At 47.0% G+C, this 19,574-nt stretch overlaps 4 protein-coding genes across 4 annotated transcripts; 2 read left to right on the plus strand and 2 right to left on the minus strand.

The window, feature by feature from the left end:
* Positions 1-5,942: 5,942 nt before the first annotated feature.
* Positions 5,943-7,178, plus strand: LOC117847704 (uncharacterized). Its single transcript, XM_034728967.2, has 2 exons — positions 5,943-6,520; positions 6,598-7,178. Exons 1-2 carry the CDS (start codon positions 6,153-6,155, stop codon positions 6,881-6,883), a joined length of 654 nt encoding a protein of 217 aa, XP_034584858.1. The 5' UTR covers positions 5,943-6,152; the 3' UTR covers positions 6,884-7,178.
* Positions 7,179-7,267: 89 nt separating this feature from the next.
* Positions 7,268-8,894, minus strand: LOC117847703 (jacalin-related lectin 35-like). The gene is made up of 4 exons (XM_072292596.1): positions 8,476-8,894; positions 8,063-8,264; positions 7,736-7,933; positions 7,268-7,598 (listed from the first exon to the last, which is right to left on the minus strand). Exons 1-4 carry the CDS (start codon positions 8,754-8,756, stop codon positions 7,359-7,361), a joined length of 921 nt encoding a protein of 306 aa, XP_072148697.1. The 5' UTR covers positions 8,757-8,894; the 3' UTR covers positions 7,268-7,358.
* A 1,016-nt stretch (positions 8,895-9,910) lies between these two features.
* Positions 9,911-11,669, plus strand: LOC117850003 (agglutinin). Its single transcript, XM_034731770.2, has 4 exons — positions 9,911-10,348; positions 10,494-10,713; positions 10,855-11,067; positions 11,209-11,669. Exons 1-4 carry the CDS (start codon positions 10,068-10,070, stop codon positions 11,458-11,460), a joined length of 966 nt encoding a protein of 321 aa, XP_034587661.1. The 5' UTR covers positions 9,911-10,067; the 3' UTR covers positions 11,461-11,669.
* A 5,704-nt stretch (positions 11,670-17,373) lies between these two features.
* On the minus strand, positions 17,374-19,574 carry LOC117850413 (myricetin 3-O-rhamnoside 1,2-glucosyltransferase UGT709G2). The gene has a single exon (XM_034732241.2). It carries the CDS (start codon positions 19,147-19,149, stop codon positions 17,626-17,628), a length of 1,524 nt encoding a protein of 507 aa, XP_034588132.1. The 5' UTR covers positions 19,150-19,574; the 3' UTR covers positions 17,374-17,625.

The following is a 19,574-nucleotide window of genomic DNA, read 5'->3' on the forward strand; positions in this document are numbered from 1 at the left end:
GATTGGGGTGGGCAAAAATATGCTGATGGTTTGAGGAGCTGTTGGAGCGCAGTTTTGTTTTCTTTTTCTTCCAAATTAAGTTATTAGGGGTAGTTTAGGGTGGCTTTTGGAGTTGCTCTAAGGGACCGTTTGGGAGGGTTTCTCCCAAAACGGCTTCATGGGTGAAGCTAAAGCTGGTGAAACAAAAAGAAGCTTCACCTGATTTCTAATTGGAAAAAGTTCAAATTACTTTCCTCAAGTATAACCAAAGTCTGGATAACCCACTAAAGTATTTTTTGTTCAATTTACCCCCTAAACTATGCCACGTGGTTCAGTTTACTTCTTAATACAATTTGTCTTTTTTGTTTCTCCATGCACAAGTAGAGTTTTAAGTTCAAATTTTGCAAGATGAGAGCAGACAACATAAGACATGTTAAAAAATATATCATGAATTTTTCATCACTATTTTGATAGGGTAGGATATTTAATAATAAAATTTATCCATAAGATACAAAATTATATAAAAATAATGATGAAAAAATATAAAATATTATTTTAATATAGATTATGGTGTCCACTACCATCCTGCAAAGTCTCAAATTAAAATTCAACTTGTGTATGGAGAAACAAAAATGACAAATTGTATTATGGGGAAAGTTGAACCAAATAGCATAGTTTAGTGGGTAAATTGAATCAGTTTAGAGGGTTATAGAACTTTCTCTATACTTGAAGGGAGTAATTTGAACTTTTTCCTTCTAGTTTATTTTAGCCTCAGTTTGCAAGAGAGCTCTACACTACAATGACTCGGTTTGCGCGAAATAGCTGAAGCCAAATCCGGTGAGATCAAAGAAATTGGCTTTACGTGCTTCTAATTTTGCTGGAAAACCTTGATTTTGCTGGAAAACTTGCCGATCCTAATCAAATTCAAAATAAATGATTGAATTACACTCTAGCTAGCACTGCCAGAAAAGGATGGGATGCACGATCTTGGAACAAATTGTGCAGCTTTTCGTGATTGTCTGGCGGTCTGGCCACTAGGCCACCATCAACAGTGCCGGGCAGGCCTGAATCCCCGTGCCGCCTTGCCGGCGCACCCGCCGAGGTGCGCCACGTCCACCCACGCCCTGCCGCATGCACGTCATCTCTCTATTGCGGCCATGTTTAGTTACTCCCAACTTCCAACTTTGACACTATGCAAAAAGAAGATTCCCCATCACATCAAACTTGCGGTACATGCATGGAGTACTAAATGTAGATGAAATTAAAAACTAATTGCACAGTTTTGTTGTACTTTGCGAGACGAATCTTTTGAGCCTAATTAGTCAATATTTGGACAATAATTCACAAATACAAACGAAACGCTACAGTGTGCTACAGTGCTGTAACAGTAATTTGGCACTTCCCAAATTCCCCAACTAAACACGGCCTGCTTACCCATCCACCAATGAGACGCCACCCAAGCCGCCGCGTAGGCACAGCGCTTGCATTTTCTCCCAGCCCTCGCACTCGCACGGCGACAATGATGGGTGCTCCCCGACGGCAACGGCGACGACGGCCAATCGGATTAAAAAGCGGGGCTCGCGGTGGCGCCATTGGTCCAGGTAGCCCGGCGGGAGGACGCCGGCGTTCTCTCTCGAAGCCAGGGCGGCCTGAGGATAGGTTATTGGGCTAGAGAAAAAGGGCGCAGGCGATCTGCCGGGAGATCTTTGGCGGCACGGCGAGGGCCAGGTGGATGATGCAAGAGTGCTGCTTTGCCGGAAGCATCTTCCGGGTGTCATCTCCATCGATGCCATCACGTACGTCGCCTCGGTCTCCCCGACAGATCACAGACGGAAAGGGATGGATCATGGATGCCAGGGACTGGTGGTTTGCTGGTTTCAGTTTCAGAAGTGGCCATTGGCGAGTGGCTAAGGGCGTCCGTCTTTCAGGAGCGAGGTCCAAGTGGAACTAATCACTTCGAGTAATATTGTTGCCGAAGAAAGGGGCACGATGAGGGATCCGTGTCGTACCATGGAAAATCAGGTAGGAGTAAACTGGAGTAGCTAGTACTGCCACGTACGGTGCACGTCTGAAAAAAAAGAAGAAGAAAGAAAGCACCGAACACCACCTTTCCAGACCACAACGTAGCTTTCAATTCATCACCTAATTTTGTGTTGATATTGCCCCCTCAAAAATTAATAGAGGTCCAAAATCATCCTCCAAGTTTAGGTCTCGATCTGGTAAATATTGCTTGGGTTGTAGCCAGTCAGTTCATGGATAGTCATCACTCTAGAATTTATTTAAAAAAAATTCAAATTAGTCCCTTACCTAAGTTCGAATAACCCCTTAAACTATTTATTGCTTTGACTTACCCTTAAATTACGCGATTTGGTTTTACCCTCTAATCCAATTTATCTTTTTTTTCCTTCTTGCACAAGTGGAGTCCTAAGTTAATTTTTTTTGCGAGATGGTAGTACACATCATGAAACATATTAGAAAAATACATTAATTTTTTTATCATTATCCTAATAGGGCATTATATCAAATAATAAATTAATTCTTAGTATACAAAATCATGTGGAAGAACTTAACTTGGTTTCGCTTAGAGCTAAACCTGCTGTGAGTAGTAAATTAAACCTTTAGCTAAGTAGTCTCATGCAATCCTCTTGTCTGATGTGTTTGCTTGTGGGACAGAATCACAGAACGAGCACGGAATTTTCAACTCCTCCTCCGCCTTCGGTTGGATTGGGTGCCTAAGGCCGAGGCGGTCCGGTCCAGATTGTCCATTGGGCTGCAAACAACACGGTGGGCCAGATGAGCTGCGAGCCTGCGATTTCGTTTTGGTGCTCACTAGTGATTTTTTTTACTATACAAAACATTATTTACAAATCATAGTAAGACTATTCATTTAAAGAAAAATCTTGACATATACGTGGCTATGTAGCCATTATCTGTGCACAACTGGACAAAGTTAAAAAGATGGTCAAAGTTATGATAGGATATGTGCATGCCACTCCTGATCCCTTATGAAAAAATACCTTTGTGCGAAGACCTCGACTAAGGGTGCCTTTAATTGAACTTTTCAATATGACGTGGCTTCTCCAAAAACCAAAAACTAACTAAAAGAGTTGGCTTCCAGCCAAAGTCAAAAGTAGCTTTTGGCTAGTACAAATTTCATACACCCTCCCCCTGTTCCACCTGGTGTGGCTTCCAAATTTTCACGAAAAATTACCCACCTATCGTTGGTTATGTTGCGTACCGGTTCATTTTTTTCTTTCTTTTCATCTTTCCGTCGTGCAGTGTCCCCTCACTTCCAATGGCTAGCACACAAGAAATAAGGAGTTATATTGGTTTGGGAAGATCCCTGCGTCCAATTTCGGTAGGAGTCGTGTTCCTTGGATCAAGTGCACTAGATTTACAACATGATGCTTGTAAGCGATGCGTGGGTGCGCGTGTGTGAATGAATGCGAGCTTGAGAGGAAGGAGGCCCGGCTCCATTTATATAAGCTAGGGACCGGACGACAATGTTGAGAAATGAAGGGGACCCTGACCTCAGAAGTTAGGGGTTGTGGCGTGATCAGATTCTCATTACACCAAGAAGTCTCCCTGTCCTATCCCTTTGACCGGTCGTGGGCTTTGCACACCTTATACAGTGACTCCTGTGCGGTGTGGACCGCTTACGCACGGCCTGCTCCGTGACGTGCCCTCATCCCGTCCACCAACCTCGTGGCATTGAATGTGACAGGAACTGTTGCTGACGTCTGTACTGGTAGACGAGCCTTGATTGGTGGCATGGACGGAGCATGCTACTCGTCCCGACTTTCTCCGACCTCTTTAGTGCGCTCACGACCATTCTTCGCTGTAAAGTCTATCGCTGGATCCCACCTTGCTCATAGGATCGTACCAGGCTTGGCGCGGTGGCATGACCTTGACCTTAACAGGTCACCGTGGTGAAGGTGATGATGACACCGGCGCGCATGATCTCATCCTGCAGGTCGTCCTGGACAGTTTCGAAAGGTGTAGCCTCACCCTAAATCTCCTGAACGGTTCCGAAAGATGTAGCCTCACCCTAAATCTACATCCTCACCCTAAATCTCCTGGTTAAAGGTCGGTTCGTCTCGCCCGGGCTCCCCTCGTCCGTCCGGTCATATCTCCGACGTGAGGCGATTAGACAGGCCTCGTCCTGCATTTAAAGGTCATATCTCTGACATGAGGTGGTTAGACAGACCTCATCCTGCATTTAATACCTTTACTACGATGCAGATCTTCCCGAATGAATCAAGGGGCGGGTGGGGCGCTGCAGGCCCCGCTCTGATCTGGTCGAGCTGGCGAGTCATGGCTGTTGGCTGAGGTCGGGCGGCGGGCCGTTTCCAGTATCGTCTGGGCCGTTTCCAGTATGCTCGTGGCTGTTGGGCCTTTGGCATTTGGCGGCTGGTCGCCTCGGTACCCTGCTACAGTAACCCGTCACGCAGCACCCAGCGCCGGCAGATCCCTCCTCTCCCTGCGGCGGCGCATCTCTTCCTCGCGCAGCCGCAGCCGCCGCCGCGACCGTCCTCGTCGCCAGTGGCCGCGCAGATCGACCCGGAGCTGCCGCGCCCTGCAGCTGGGAATCACGGGTTTGCCACCCGCCATGGCCGCCGCCGCTCTGAGCTCATGCGCCGAGCTCCGGCCGTCTCCGTCCAATAGCCGCCACCCACCGCACCCTGACCTCCCCAACCTCTCCTCTACGAGCGCCTGCGGCCACAGGGCCGGGGATTTCAAATCCCGCGGTCGCCCGTGGTCCTCCCGCCGCCGCCAAGACCTCACCGTCGACGGCACCCCTCCGGCCATCATCTTCACCAGCTGACCCCACAAACCGCACGCTGGTAACCCCTCCACCCCGAGCTCGCCTCCTCCGCCCGTACCCCGCACCGCCGGTCCGCCGGAACGCGGCCTTGCCGCTGTGGACGCGCTCAGAGAGCCGCCCCGCTCGCCGCTCGCCGCCTATGGCCCGATTCCCACGACCACAACAAGCTCCGTAGACGCGCCTTGTCTCACTGATGCTCGCGGTGATGTCCCCGTCGCCGGCGAGCCGCCGCCGGAGAAGTACCCGCCGCTTGATCCAGGAAACTGCAGAGAAGAAGGGAGGGGGAAAGAAAGCTGTAGAGAAGAAGTCCGCTCGCGGGGCCTGATGACTGCCTGAGCACAAGCAGGGGAGCTGCACTTCTCCTCTGACTCGTGCCGGCGGCGGCACAACCGGTGGACGCCGGTGCCGCACCTTGCCCGTCATCTCCCCTAGGTAGCTCGCTCCTGTCACTGCTTTGGCGATGTGAGAGAGATGCTTGAACTAGAAGAGATAAGAATGCCTGAACGGATAAGAACAAACGAAGAGATAAAGATACAATAGTCTTGTAAAAAAAAAGAAAATTGACTGGACGTGCTAAAGAGGCCCGTGCAGCACATTTAAAAAAAGATAATGTTAATTAATCTACCATTAAGAACTATTGCGTTTTTTCATTGGCATGCTTTTTTCAATCCCATGATTAAAATTCCTTCGTTCGAAACACATCTTCCTATCTATTCCTACAGTTTTGTTATGATGCAAAACTTAAAAAAATTAAATTTTCTTTTGTAAAATATCATTTACGTGCTTTTACGATCAATATGCATACCAACAGTCCCTCAGGCCTTCAGGAGCATTATAGACATTTCTTACAAAACTCACAATTTCATAGCTGTTTCAACCAAATAACTTTAAGTTTTCTCACAATCCAGTTGTTTCAACCAAACAACTTTCAATTTTCTCACAATCCACAACAGCTTCTCCTTCTCTACAGCTCACAGGAGCTTTTTCACAGCTCACGTGTTTTTCAGTTAAGTAGTGTTCCGGGACAAATAAAGACGATCATCCATGTAATTTGTGTCGTCGATCGCTAAAATTTTTCTATGACGCGCGCTTTACTTTGTCGCCTGCCTCGATCGAATCATCGAATGGTATCGCTCGTGTTCCAGAAGAACCTTGGCGATTTTGTCCAAGAGGCGTGCCGTTTATCCCAATAAACCCACGTCACAGAAAACATCGTTATAATTAGCAAAAGCATCTAGTTTAACTCGCACAGCTAGCTTTAATTTGTTGTTCTCGTCACCGTCGAGCGATTGATCCTTCACAAATCACGCAAGTCCCCGACGATTTTAAGGAGCAGAGCGATGCTATCATGGTGGAGGGACATGTGGCCGTGATATGCCTCGCGGTGGCCGCGCTCGCCCTCGCCGCCGCCGCGCTGGGGATCGTCGGCGAGGCTACCAAGTCCAAGGCAATAACGCGCACACAAGTCACGACGCATCCGTGCACGATGAGTAACCGCAGACTGACTGACCTGGCGGTGGTGCAGTCTTTTGTCAGGTACGACGGGGCCAGCTGCGTGTACCGGAGGACGCCGGCGTTCGGGTGCGGCGTCGCGGCGGCGTCCTCGCTGCTGACCGGCCAGGTCGTCCTTACCGCCGCCGCCGGCTGCTGGGGCCGATGCAGGACCCGGCCCGACGGCCGCCGCGCCGCCGTCGTCTGCTCATCTCTGCTGTCATGGTAAGCGCAGCTTGCAACGCAACCTCTCTAGGTAACATCTGTGTGTTATACACTCTGAGCGGCCGCCGCGCGCGCAGGTTTCTGGCGGTGCTGGCGGCGAGCGCGTTCCTCGTCGGCGCTTTGAGGAACCAGAGCGGAGAGCGGCGGCCGAGAGAGGGCATCGCCTCCACCTACTACAGGTGCACCGTCCTCGTGGCCGGGGTGTTCGCCGGCGGCTCATTCCTCGCCGTTGCCGCGGCGGTCGTCGGGATCGCCTCCTACGTCGCCCTTGAGGCGGTGGCGGGCTCCGGTCCGCCGCGACCGCGAGCGCCACCAGTATGGTCCCAGCCTGATGACTCTCGTCAAGGTTGTCCTGAATCCTGATGCTTGTGCTGCGTGCGGATCAACCAACCAAGGATCATGCTGGGACAGTTCCCTGAAGAGAGAAGGGAACTGCCACCTCTGTTTGTTTTCAAAAGGGGACTAGGCATATCGATCACACTGCTAGAATCTGGTTTGCGCAATCTCATTGGCAGCAAGAGCAGTGAATGCATGTGTGAGAGATGGCTTACTAGCAATGTTTGCATCTCATCGACAGAAGAGTGTAGTTCATCTCAGGTTGTATAATGACCCCAATTTACTGATAATACACTTGTATATTTTGTTTTGGACCTTTTTATGAGCGATGCCCCATCCCCAACAGCAAGGAGCGACCATTATATTTGGAAAAATAAATAAATAGAAAGCATTACAAGTACAGAGTATCACTGGGACAAGAGAAGATCCATCCCCCTTCTTATTCATTAACTGTAAGAACACACGGAAACAACTGAAATTGCAGCAGCAGCAGCTCTATGGTTCATTGTGGCTGCACGTAAACGCCAATCGCATCAAGATACGTTTTGCTACGCACAAAGAAGCCCACAACGCTGTGGTTGTCTTCCACTGGGACGGTGAAAGGGGTTCCATCTCCTAGACCGTAAGGCCCGCATGTCCTGACGTTGGTGACAAATGTAAGGGACGCTATGACCTTGCACGAGCGATAGAGGCCAACAGTTCCGGAAATTCCCTTGACGAACTCAGAGGGCCCAAGTTGGATCTGTTTTTATCACAAAGAACAATGGATCATTTACTTGGAAAAACTGCAGATCTAATCCTGTTGGCCAGAGGTTGTTTGGCTGCTTATCCTCAGACCACACCTAGTAGAAATTAAACGTGTTCAAAATTTTCACTTACAGTTTCAGAATTTCGTCCCGAACCACCCCATGGGCCCGCGGTGCGCTTCTGACCAGCTTGGTCGACGTATGAGAATGCAATCGCATCAATAACCACACCGCTCTGCACTGTGATACTTTCTAGACGCCCTGGTGCCTCTGCTATGTCCTGAACAACCCCACCACCTCCACCCAACGGCTCAATCTTTTTGACCTGGCTCTGGTGCATCCACAAAAAGATCGAGTTAACTACTATATGATATCTTCGTTTTCAACAAAAAATGATTCTTACAAATGGCGATTAGCAAAATGAGTTAGGTCAAGCTAATAAAAAAGAGCTAGCTCTTACCGGTGGTGGCGACCACCCTTTCAGCACAGGGGAGAATCCGTGGATGGTTAACTGTACAATGGTGTCATCGTTGCTTCGCTGGTGAAGCTTTTTGGAGATGACACCGGTTGCCATAGCAAACTGCCCTGTCCCACCAACAATAGCAAACTCACCATTTTCATCCACTGATATCCCCATCACCTGAAGCGTTGATCCCCTAAACCTGTGTCATATTCATTAATTTGCAACAAGCTAAGCGCTATCATGCTCCAGCAATGATCACTCCAATCTCATAGAAAAGGCAGAAAACTTCACCAGTCCTAGCTGTTCTTACTATGCATCTTGTCTTACATATAAATGTTTCTAATTTATTATACAAGGCTATGTGACCATAATTATGAATTGGATAGCATATGTGTTCTCTGGGTGTGTACCTCTTGTCAACGAACACTATGCTGAAAACATTGGTCCAGTTACCGGCATGGATATGCATGCCCTGGGCACGGGCAACAATGGTGTTGCTTTCGCCAACTCCGTCGTAGATCTCCCAGTTGTTGACGGCTATCTGACCCAGACCGGTAGCAGGATCCTCGCTTGTTACTGAAAATTGGTTCCTGTTAGGACCGCTATGGGTGTGGAACAAGTAGAGGTTGCTGAAGTTGAACTCGTTGTTCTCATCAGGCAAAGGAGATTGAGTGATTTGGAAGTTGGCCATGGCTGAGTTTGGGGTAGAGTGATGGCAGGCTTGATTGGCTACGGCCGGTTATCTCTATCTCGATGCAAGCGAAATGGAAGGTGAGCATAGATATTTATGGGGCAATATAGCTAGGCCCGCATGCTCCCATCTTCTGTTTCCGTTCCAAAGCATGTAAACGCAAGCAATTTCATTTATAAATTTTGGCAGACTTCCTTAGTCTTTTTGATAATTGCATGCGGTCTTGCTCAAGTCTTTTGAATATTAATTTGAAGGCTCTCGGTTGGATCAATCCACATGGGTGGGTTGGGGTCACATCCGAGCTATAATAGATTTTGACAGACTTCATCGTCTTCTTTGTTTCCGTCTTGCTTGTAGTCTTTTAGATATCAAATTTGAATGCTCTCGTTCCATCAATCTCGCAAGGGTCGTTCACATGCGAGCTCAGCATCTATTCATAAGTTTTGACGCTGCTGCAACCAGGTCAAGTCTTCCTAAGCTAACATTATTATCCTCCACTAACAATATCAATTCTGCATCCAGATCAAGTCTTCCTTGCTTCCAGCGAGGATAATTCATAATGATGCTTCCAGCGAGGACAGTACCACCATCCTGTGTCAAGTCAAATTAAGTACAGTACTTTGTGCTAATTCATTACTACAAATCATGTAGCGTGCACGGGTCAGACGATGGAATTTATAAAAGGACGTGTAGAGTTTGTTTTGTTGTGAAGACTTGACCTGCAGGTTGCTCAAGTAATGGATCGATGCTTGCTGCCGACCCATATACAGCAGTTTATTGCTTCTCTCTGACATTGAAATGGAATTTGTACACATACATAATTTATTGACCGTCATATTCATTTTGTAGTCGTTGATGATGTTTCTTATCATTATACGCTAAGCTTGTTCTGAAGGAGGAAAAAAAATGTCTAAGGCAGCTATCCCAATTCCAAGAGACAAAACATATGAATAGGCCGGCGACCTGTGGTTTATGGGGATGAGCTGGCATGTGAACTGTGAATCCATGTGGCCGGATTGATGGATCGGGAGCATGAGAAATGATAATTTGAAAGACTAATGAAGACTGCAATATAATGAGAAGACTTTGGAGGTCTGTCAATGATAATTGTTCTCTTTACAGGCTTTAGAGTGGAAGTGGAAATGAGAAACAAAGGCATGCTGCGGCTTAGCTAGCGTTCCATATAAATGCCCATCCTCACCTTCCATTTCTCTCACACAGAACAGGAGAACCTTCCCTTCCCTAGCTTATAATTAAGCTCTTGTTGCTCTCTCTCCGGCAAGGCAATCACGAGCTCTCCCAAACCCACCCATGGCCAATTTCCAAATCACCCCAAGCCGTGTAACCGTTGACAACAACGAGTACAATTTCAGCAACCTCTACTTGCTCCACGCCCCTTCGGGTCCTAGAAAGAACCAAGCCGAAGTGACAAGATCGGATGCTGATACCGGTCTGGGCGTGATAGCCGTCAACAACTGGGAGATATACGATGGACTTGGCCCAGGCGCCGCCATTGTTGCCCGTGCGCAAGGCCTGCACATCCATGCTGGTAACTGGAGCAATGTCTTCAGCATAGTGTTCGAGACTCCGAGGTACACAACGCATGCACAGTAACTTTTTATACACTGTCTGATTGATGACTATTAATCAAGGTTTGTGCTGAATAGTACTAGATCAGAGTTATCATCGTTGCGGTGAATGATATGATACTGCTACCTGTGTATGAATATGGTACAGGTTCAGTGGGTCAACCCTTGAGGTGATGGGTACATACGTTGACATTGGCGAGTTCGCCATTGTTGGCGGGACAAAACAGTTTGCTATGGCAAGAGGAGTCATCTACAAAAAGTATCTTCCGGAGCAATCGACGAGTGATGGTGGTATCATACAACTTACCATCCGCGGATTCTTCCCCGTGCTGAAACCGCAACCATCACCGCCGCCGCCGCCGCCGGTGGTACGAATGATATTTCTCACTCACCATCTGTAGCTAACAAACAGTCTAATAACTAATTTTCTTATTTACCAAGGATTTTCATTTTGAACGCCCCAAAATACCACATAACTATTTATATTATTTGCTATGTGGATGAACCAGAACCGTACGCGTGTCCTCAGGATTGGGCCATGTGGTGGGAATGGAGGGGTAGTTTGGGACATACCAGGCACACCGTCACCAACACGTCTAGAAAGTATCACAATAAGTTACGGCGGGGTTATTGATGGAATTGAATTTTCCTACATTAACCAATCTGGCCAGAGGTGCACTACAGGCCGTTGGTGTGGTAAAGGTGGAACGCGTACTCAACGGGTCAGTGAAAATTTAAACACATTTTATCATTGTTTTTTGGCCAAGGAAAACCATATTCGTGGCCAATAAGATTAGCTCTGCTCCTTTATTTAATAGTAAATAACTACTCCTAAATGATTCATTGTTCTTGTAATAATGCAGATTAACCTTGGCCCATCTGAGTTTGTGAAGGAAGTTTCAGGAACAATTGGCGCTTATCGCCACTACAACAACATCATTAGAACCCTTGCAATTGTCACCAACGTCAGGACATATGGGCCTTTTGGGAACCAATTGAATGGAACCGCACCATTCAGCATCCCCGTGCAAAACAACAGCAGCATTGTGGGTTTCTTTGCGCGCGGCCAGCTGTATCTCGACGCGATTGGCGTTTATGTGCAAGAGACACAATAATTTTAGGTTCTGGTGTGTTGCTGAAATAATAAGGGGGATCTTCTCTTGTGTGCTAGCTGATGATCCTTTGTACTTGTAATGCTTTCTGTTAAATTATTTCCCTTCCATACCCTTTGTCTTTTGAATGCAAGCAGCAATCCAGTGAAGCTTTGTTGGTTATAATAACTTACTATATGCTTATTTGAAATGAGAAAAAAGTTATTGTGCAATGTAAAGTTGTCTAATAATTTACTGTTTTGAAATGATTGTGTATTCCAGGAAGTAGGGTACCAAAAACCCTATTTACAGCTGGCTCCCTTGCTTTTCACGGTCGGAATCCAACATGACTATAACTAACCATCAAGCCGGTCAGCTTGACCTTGAATGGAGTCGATAGGTCACCAATTTTGTTTCCTTCTCACATCACCAATTTTTTTTGAAGGGGCAAGCCCCTATTGGATATATATATAAATAAAAGAGTTTACAGATGAATTACAAAATCCAAGAAAACAAAGACCTCCTAAGGACATAAAGAAAGATCACGAGAACAAAAAGAATAAAGCTCAAAGGATGTCACAAAAGAAGGGAGGAGGCAGACGCAGCTGCAAAAGACTTTTACAGTGATTGTAGCCATTCTTTCATGGAAGGGATCAAATCTATGGAGTAGAAGGGAGAATTCTGGCATGACCTTCCTTTTGCAATTATGAACAGCCAGATCAATATCGTTGAACAGCCGAGTTATCCAAATACTCTAGGACATCAGGATTATGATTTCCATAAATAAGGGAGCAACCAATTTCCTTCTGATGAGGTTAAAAATCTGTAGTAAAGGTCTTGAAGTGGGAACTGACATACCAATGGAGGCCCAACAAGCTTTGGCGAAATTACATCTTTAAGAGATGGACAACCGTTTCCAGCTTCTGTAAGATGCATAAGTCATATGTATATGAGTCCAACACCATGGTTTTACGCCTGAGCAGATCCCTAGTGCTAAGACGATCCTGAAGAAGTAACCAAAAGAAGACTTTATGTTTCATTTGGCATTTTGACCTCCAAATCCAGAGAAAGGCCGGGTGAACATCCTTGTAAGGAATCGGTGCTCGTAGCCTAAGAGGGGGAGGGGGTGAATTAGGAAACTTAAAAACTTAACATATGACTTCCACTACTTTGCATGTAAGTAAACTAGATCATTATATCCTTGAAGTGCATTCTATGGTTGATCTAGTGTGAAACCCTTATCCCAAAATAAGTTTTGCAACCTAGAGCCAATCCTAACAAGATACTACACTAAGAAAGTAAACACACAAGTTGCAAGTATGAAATGCGAAAACGTAAGAGTTGACACGATGATTTATCCCGTGGTATCGGTAGCCACTAAGCCACCACTAGTCCACGTTGTTGAAGCACTCACACAAGAGTATTGCTTCCCGGTCACCAAGTCTCTCTCAATGTGCTCCTTGACTTGCCACAAAGGCTTGGCCACAAAGGCTCACGCCAAGTCCCTCGGTCACCTTGATGCCGTCTTCACTAAGGAGCTTCTCCATGAAGGAAAGGGATTTCCACGTCCCCCGCACAAGGTTGTCGACACCGCTCCACACCAAGCCCGAGGGTCGAAGACTTGCTAGTGAGCCACCAAGGCTTCAAGGCGCCGACACACCTCTTGGTGGTTCCTAACCTCTTACGTTTCTGCATTTCATACTTACAACTTGTGTGTTTACTTTCTTAATGTAGTATCTTGTTAGGATTGACTCTATGTTGCAAAACTTATTTTGGGATGAGGGTTTCACACTAGATCAACCATAGAATGCACTTCTAGGATAGAATGATCTAGTTTACTTACATGCAAAGTAGTGGAAGTCATAGGTTAAGTTTTTAAGTTGTCTAATTCACCCCTCCCCCTCTTAGGCTACAAGCACCGATTCCTTACAAGTGGTATCGGAGCCGGAACTTGCATATTTCACAAAGAATCGACAAATTCCATTGGCAAATTGTGAAACTGGCTCATTAGAAATGGTTAGGCTTCACCGTCTTATGAGTTAGCTCGATAGGGGAAAGGGATGGATGCAATAGGTTTGGCTCTATATTTCGATGGCATGGGCTATCCATGTTGGAAAGTTCTCATGAAAACATTTCTCTAAGCTAAGGGCCTAAATGTTTGGAGAGTCACTAGTAAGGGTATGAAAAATAAAGGGCAACAAGAACAACAATATGATGTGATTGTCAAGAGCATTACTTTGTCCTCACTTAGTGAAAGTGTTTTCAATCGTGTATTTACTTGTGAAAATGCTAATAAGCTATGGATGACTATCAAAGAGAACAATAAGGGCTCAAAGGACGTATTTAATGAAAGATACGATGTTCTCATTGATAAGCTCAATAGCTTTAAGCAACTTGATAATGAGACTATCGAGGCTATGTACTCACGCTTAAATGTTCTTGTGAATGAGATCAATGCTTTAGGTGTGAAGAACATGAAGGATGCGGAACTCAATCGCAAGATCCTTCATAGCCTCCGGAAGCTGGATTATGATTTGGTAAAGGCAATTCTCTTTGAAAAGAAGCTCGACGAGTTGACTCCAAGTCAAATCCTAAACAAGATCATGACATTTGAGCTTCGGCTAATGGACAAGCCTAAGGTGCAACTCGAGGATAAGCCCAAAGAACATCTTATCCAACTCAAAGCCTTACTTTTTCAAGTCAACAAGAGAAGAAGTTGAGGAAGATGGCAATTCATGAAAGATCAAGTGAAGAAAAAGATGATGATGATGATGATGAAATCTCCTCAAGTGATGAAGAAACCAAGTCCTTCGTAAATGTGTATGCCAAGAAGATCTTCAAGTACGTGAAGAAGATCAACATGTACAGCTACAATGTTCACTTGAGAGAAGGACATCATCATCAAGTGAAGATCATGAAGATTAAGCACAAGAAGAAGAAGGAGAGGAAATCCAAGCAAGAAGCACTCACCATTGTTTGTGAATGGATAAGCAGTGGAGAATCAAGTTCTTGTAGCTCAAGTGATGAATCAAGAAAGAACTTTACCACTTGCTTCATATGTAAGGTCCCTCATCATCATCATCATCATCACATTTTCGCCTTATGGCTCAAGGTATGGAAAGCTATGTAAGTGATGATGAATCCGATTCTCCTTCTATTGATGATCTTCTTGAGCTAATCCATGAGCAAAAAGAAATCATTAAGAAACAATCTAAGCAAATAAAAGAACTCAATGCTCTCAATGATCTTAATGCTACCTTTGCTACAAATTATGAAAATTTTTGTGCAAATTCAACTTGCTTAGCAAGGAGCATGAAGAGCTCAAATCTAAAATTGAGAGCATTGAAAATGAAACTAAGGATTCCTTAGAGCTAAATGAATCATCTATCCTTTGTGCAATTCCTATATCTAAGGTAAATATTTCAACTTCTTGCATTAATTTAATTGATGAATCTTGCTCGCCATCTTGCAATGAGAAATGCTTAGAGAATATTATTGTAGAATCATGTGATGGTCTCATTGCCAAGGAGAATGATGAGCTCAAGCAAGAAGTGCAATGACTCATGGGCAAATTGGGCAAGTTGAAGGGCAAGGACAAGACGGACAATGTACAAGTTTCTCAAGACAAGAAGAGCAATGTCCAACCTTCACAAGATAACCGTGATCACATGGTGAAGAAGCTTGAGAAGGGAGTAACCGTGACTTGCTTCAAGTGTCATGAAGAAGGCCACAAGTCCTACCAATACCCTTAAGTGAAGAAGATGAACTTCACCATCAAGAGCTACCTCATCTACACCAAGCCCAACTGCAAGAACAAGGCCAAGAGCAACACCTACGCCATTAAGAAGAAGACCAATGGCAAGGTGATTGCACATAAAGTTGGGAAGATGAAGGAGTGGGGTTGGAACTGATCCATTTAGGTTTCCAAGGAAGTGATCACCAACATGAAAGGGCCTCAAATGGTTTGGGTTCCAAAAGACATGTGAAGTCCATGATCGGCTACGGGGGATTTGGAGGCTTGGCTCACAAGAAGATGAAGGTTCAAGTCTAAGAAGCCAAGCTCACAACATTGGACATATATGCCCAAGTCCCCATCCAAAGGTAATGGTAGCTAGAACACAACTCAATCATCATTGTAGCTCCATTTCCATTCTAGGATTGCATTGTGTTCTCATATGATATATATTGCAATACCTAGTTGTTTTTATATGGTAGGTTGCTTGTGTATCTCTCTAACCCCTGAGCAACCTACATGGTTTGATATGTGTGGTTCTTTCATGATACATGTTCTTTCATTTAGTATCTTTGGTATCATGAGCACATTCTATAGGGTTAGCTTCCCTTTTGTTGTCAAAAACAATGTGCATACTTTTGGTTGGTTATTCAAACACTAAATGCACACATTTAGGGGGAGCTTATCCTATGGCTTGTGATTTTGAGACTAACTTGTTTTCAAGCTTATCTTGTGTAGTCTCTTAAATGGCGCGTTCTTGATCCGATGCAACTCTAAGAGAATGCTATTTCACTCTTAATGTGAACTAACAACTCTATAAGAGTGACTATAGCAATATGAGCATTCATGCTTATTGAGTCATGTCCTTACGAGCTTACATCTCATATATAAGTTCAAAGGTAATGCACTCATACATTTCTTATCCTTGTGGTACCTCATGTGTTTCTCTTGATATCCTCTTTCAAGTGGTGCCATCAAGGTAAGAGATAATCCCCCCGAGGTATGCATTGCTTAATCTTGCAAGTGGTATTCTTATCAAATCCTTTGTCTTATGAGTTACCTCCATGCATGATATGTTCTAAGCTTCCTAGTATTTCATGTCGCTTAGTTGTGCACTTGTTTTTCACACCATCATATTGTGCACACACATAGGGGGAGCTTCGCTAATGTCATGCTAAGTTCATGAATTATGAATCCATCCTAGTAATTCTTTAAGTGGTATCTTCATTGGTACCATCACATGTGGATCATGGTTCATGAAGCTATTTCCCTAGGCTACTAATGTTTTCCTTTGAGCTATGTTTGCAAGGTCTTGTAGGCTTACAAATGGAAGAGATTGTCTTTTTGGCGATTTGATTCTAAAGGGGGAGAAATGTGGAATCAAAGCAAGAGCCAATGTAAGAACCTATGTGTGAACATACATAGGGGAGAAATATAAGAAAAAGGGAGAAATACATCAAGGGGGAGTTATATGAAGATGTTAAAAGGGGGGAGGTTGGATGATGGTAAGCATCCAAGCAAGTGTAAGTGGTTCAATTGGTCAATTTTGGCAAAATTATGCTTGCTTTGATTGTGTTGTCATAAATCACCAAAAATAGGAAGATTGTAGCGAACATGGCCTTGATAAGCCAATTGTTCATGATTTTGGTGATTCAATGACAACATGGTCATTGGGACTAACAAAGTGTTGAGAACATGTTGTGAAGGTATTCTAGGTCCCAAGGAAGCAACCACAATCATGAACAACTGGCTTATCAAGGCCATGTTCACTATAATCCTTCTGTCCAATCATCGTTTTGTATGCTCTGGATGCTTTGAATAGCATTGTTAGCGGACTATCCCTCATCCCAAGGTAATTCTTGAATTCTATCTTGCAGAATCAGAAGCTGTTGATGGGCTTGGATTGAAAGGGGGAGATGAAGTTCTGAATCAATGCTGGTCTGTTGACAGCAGCTTAACTGTTGAGAATCTATTCCTTGCAAAAGAGAAACTCAGGGCATTCCAACTGTGGCACAGAGCCATTCCAGAGATCAGACCGAAAGAGAACTGTGGAGCCATCCGAGACAAATATTATAGCTGGCTATAAGGGCGCGCTTGGTTTCGGAGGTCTCTCACTTCGCCTCACTAGCGCAAATAACGAGAGGCTTGGCCACGCAGGCTCTCCGGTAGAAGCGAGGCAAAACTTGCTTGCACAGACACCGAGATGTCTAGGCTAAGAAGCCAAATTCACATGGTCACTGTGCATCCTCGCTCAGCAATACAATACCGAGCAAAGGATCCAAGCGCACCCTAAATTATCACTTTGATACTTACTATTCTCTCATGTACTATACGTAGTCATGCAGAAGTAAGTTGCAATTCGAAAAAGAGGAAATATATAAGTGTTGTAATGGAAAGACATATTTATGGTAGAAGCCCGTATGCAATCGGCTTTCCACAATTTCTCACGAGCAGCTTCAAATGCAAGCCTCCCTTCTTGTGTCTTCACCCTTGTGGCTGATCATAACACCGTTCATAACCGGAATACTATTGGCCTGGTTCCGGTTTATCGTGCTGAGCTCGGAGATGAAACCGACGAGCCGCTTGAACTCCGTTTCCGACGACCCTCCCGTCGTAACATCCCTCTGCACCCGCTGCGCCAGTGCCTGCACCGACTGTCTCATCTCGCCGGACTCCATCGCCTCCGTCACCATGCTCCTCACCGTGTCCCTGTCGCACACGTCCTTCATGTCCAGCCCTGCTCCCCAAACGGCTTCGACGAACCGGCTGTTGATGTGCTGGTCGGCGAAGAACGGCCAGCACACCATCGGCACGCCCTCCAGGATGCTCTCCATCGTCGAGTTCCACCCGGAGTGGGTGAGGAAGCACCCGACGGCGCGGTGCCGGAGCACGTCCCGCTGCGGCGCCCACCCCACGACGCGCACCTTGGTGCCGTCCCCGACGGCGCGCCGGAGCGCCTCCTCCTCGGCGGCGCCGACCATGTCCGGCCGGAGCACCCACAGGAACGGGTGGCCCGTGGCGAGGAGCCCGAGGAGGAACTCCGTGAACTCGTCGTGCGAGATGTGGGTGAGGCTCCCCAGGCTCACGTACACCACGGACCTGTCCGCGTGCCCGTCCAGCCACGCCACGCACCCGTCGTCCTCGCGCCACAGGCTCCCGGCCGCCGCCGCCGGAGCGGCGGAGGACGGCATGGCGTGGAGCGGGCCAATGGCGAAGACGTCGCGCATGTGGCGGGAGATGTGGGCCAGCGCCGGGCCCTCGAGGGACGCGGCGGTGTTGAGCACGAGCGCGCGTGCCCGGCCGCAGTCGGCGATGCCCTTGGCCATCGTCAGCAGGAAGGGGTGCACGCCGCCGGCCGCCGGCGTCGTATAGCTCTCAGTGGTGGGGTGGCCGTCGGCGGCGGCAGGGGCGAGGCGCGGGAGATCCCGCCGCCGCAGGAAGCCCTCCATGCCGGGCACGCCGCGCACGGGGTCGTCCACGGGGAGCGGCGTCTCGCCGCGCTCCAGCAGCCTGGGCACGGCGAGGTACGCCGAGAAGCTGTTGGCGCTTGCCGTGCGGAACGCGAGGGCCGGGACGCCGAGCTCCTCGGCGGTGTCGACGGCGAACATCATGATGCCGTCGGCCACCACGCACGTCACCGGTGGGAAGAACTCGCCGCCTTCGTCGGTGGTGGGGGAGGATAGCAGCGAGAGGAGCAGCGCGCGGTATGCGGCGGCGCCCGTCGTCCACATGGACTCCATGAGCGTGGAGATGTCGCCCACCGAGCGGGGGTGGTCGGCGGGGAGGCCGTCCGGGATCGACATGTAGCGGAGGCGTGACGCCGCCGCCGTGCATCGGACCCGGCGGAGGTTGTGCTCGGTGTGCAGGAAGGTGACGTGCACGCCGGAGTCGACGAGGGCGTTGCTGAACGGCACGAACGTGTTGATGTGCCCCTGCAGAGGCCACGGGAACACAAGCACGTGCACCGCAGCCACAGCCATTGGAGGTAGCGACTCGGGTCACAGACTCACAGGTGGCAGTGGATGTGTACGTGCAGGGAGGGTGGTGGCCAGTGGGTGCAAGGGTGAAGGGGCTCTTCGGCGATGAAGAAAATGACACGGGAACGATGAGGTCAAGAGGAGGAAGATGGTTGGGATGGGAATGAGATGCCGTTCTCGTTTTAATTATAAGCTCGGCGCAAGCAAATAGGTTTCTAGCTCGTCTCGTTACTCGTCAGAAAAATGTCAAAACAAAAAGGACTCATGCCAATTCACCTAGGCTCGATGGTTTAAACAAACCAATATGGATACAACATTATGCGTGTACTCCTAACTGTCAATCGTCAACACGTACATGCAATTGCGCAAAAACAGCTCTACCCTCCACAATTAATTTGTAGCTGTCAACATGTGCATGTGCTACTAAA

The sequence above is a fragment of the Setaria viridis genome, chromosome 3 (assembly GCF_005286985.2).
Source record: "Setaria viridis chromosome 3, Setaria_viridis_v4.0, whole genome shotgun sequence".
NCBI lineage: Eukaryota > Viridiplantae > Streptophyta > Magnoliopsida > Poales > Poaceae > Setaria > Setaria viridis.

What these genes read in the sequence shown, in the direction of transcription:
- LOC117847704 (XM_034728967.2), top strand. Translation starts at nt 6,153, where the DNA reads ATGGTGGAGGGACATGTGGCCGTGATATGCCTCGCGGTGGCCGCGCTC. An exon ending in TGCTCATCTCTGCTGTCATG is followed by an intron (nt 6,521 to 6,597) that starts GTAAGCGCAGCT and finishes CCGCGCGCGCAG; the next exon opens with GTTTCTGGCGGTGCTGGCGG.
- LOC117847703 (XM_072292596.1), bottom strand. Translation starts at nt 8,756, where the DNA reads ATGGCCAACTTCCAAATCACTCAATCTCCTTTGCCTGATGAGAACAAC. An exon ending in ATAGTGTTCGTTGACAAGAG is followed by an intron (nt 8,265 to 8,475) that starts GTACACACCCAG and finishes AATATGACACAG; the next exon opens with GTTTAGGGGATCAACGCTTC. An exon ending in CGGGACGAAATTCTGAAACT is followed by an intron (nt 7,599 to 7,735) that starts GTAAGTGAAAAT and finishes TGATAAAAACAG; the next exon opens with ATCCAACTTGGGCCCTCTGA.
- LOC117850003 (XM_034731770.2), top strand. Translation starts at nt 10,068, where the DNA reads ATGGCCAATTTCCAAATCACCCCAAGCCGTGTAACCGTTGACAACAAC. An exon ending in CGCCGCCGCCGCCGCCGGTG is followed by an intron (nt 10,714 to 10,854) that starts GTACGAATGATA and finishes TGGATGAACCAG; the next exon opens with AACCGTACGCGTGTCCTCAG. An exon ending in GTGGAACGCGTACTCAACGG is followed by an intron (nt 11,068 to 11,208) that starts GTCAGTGAAAAT and finishes GTAATAATGCAG; the next exon opens with ATTAACCTTGGCCCATCTGA.
- LOC117850413 (XM_034732241.2), bottom strand. Translation starts at nt 19,149, where the DNA reads ATGGCTGTGGCTGCGGTGCACGTGCTTGTGTTCCCGTGGCCTCTGCAG.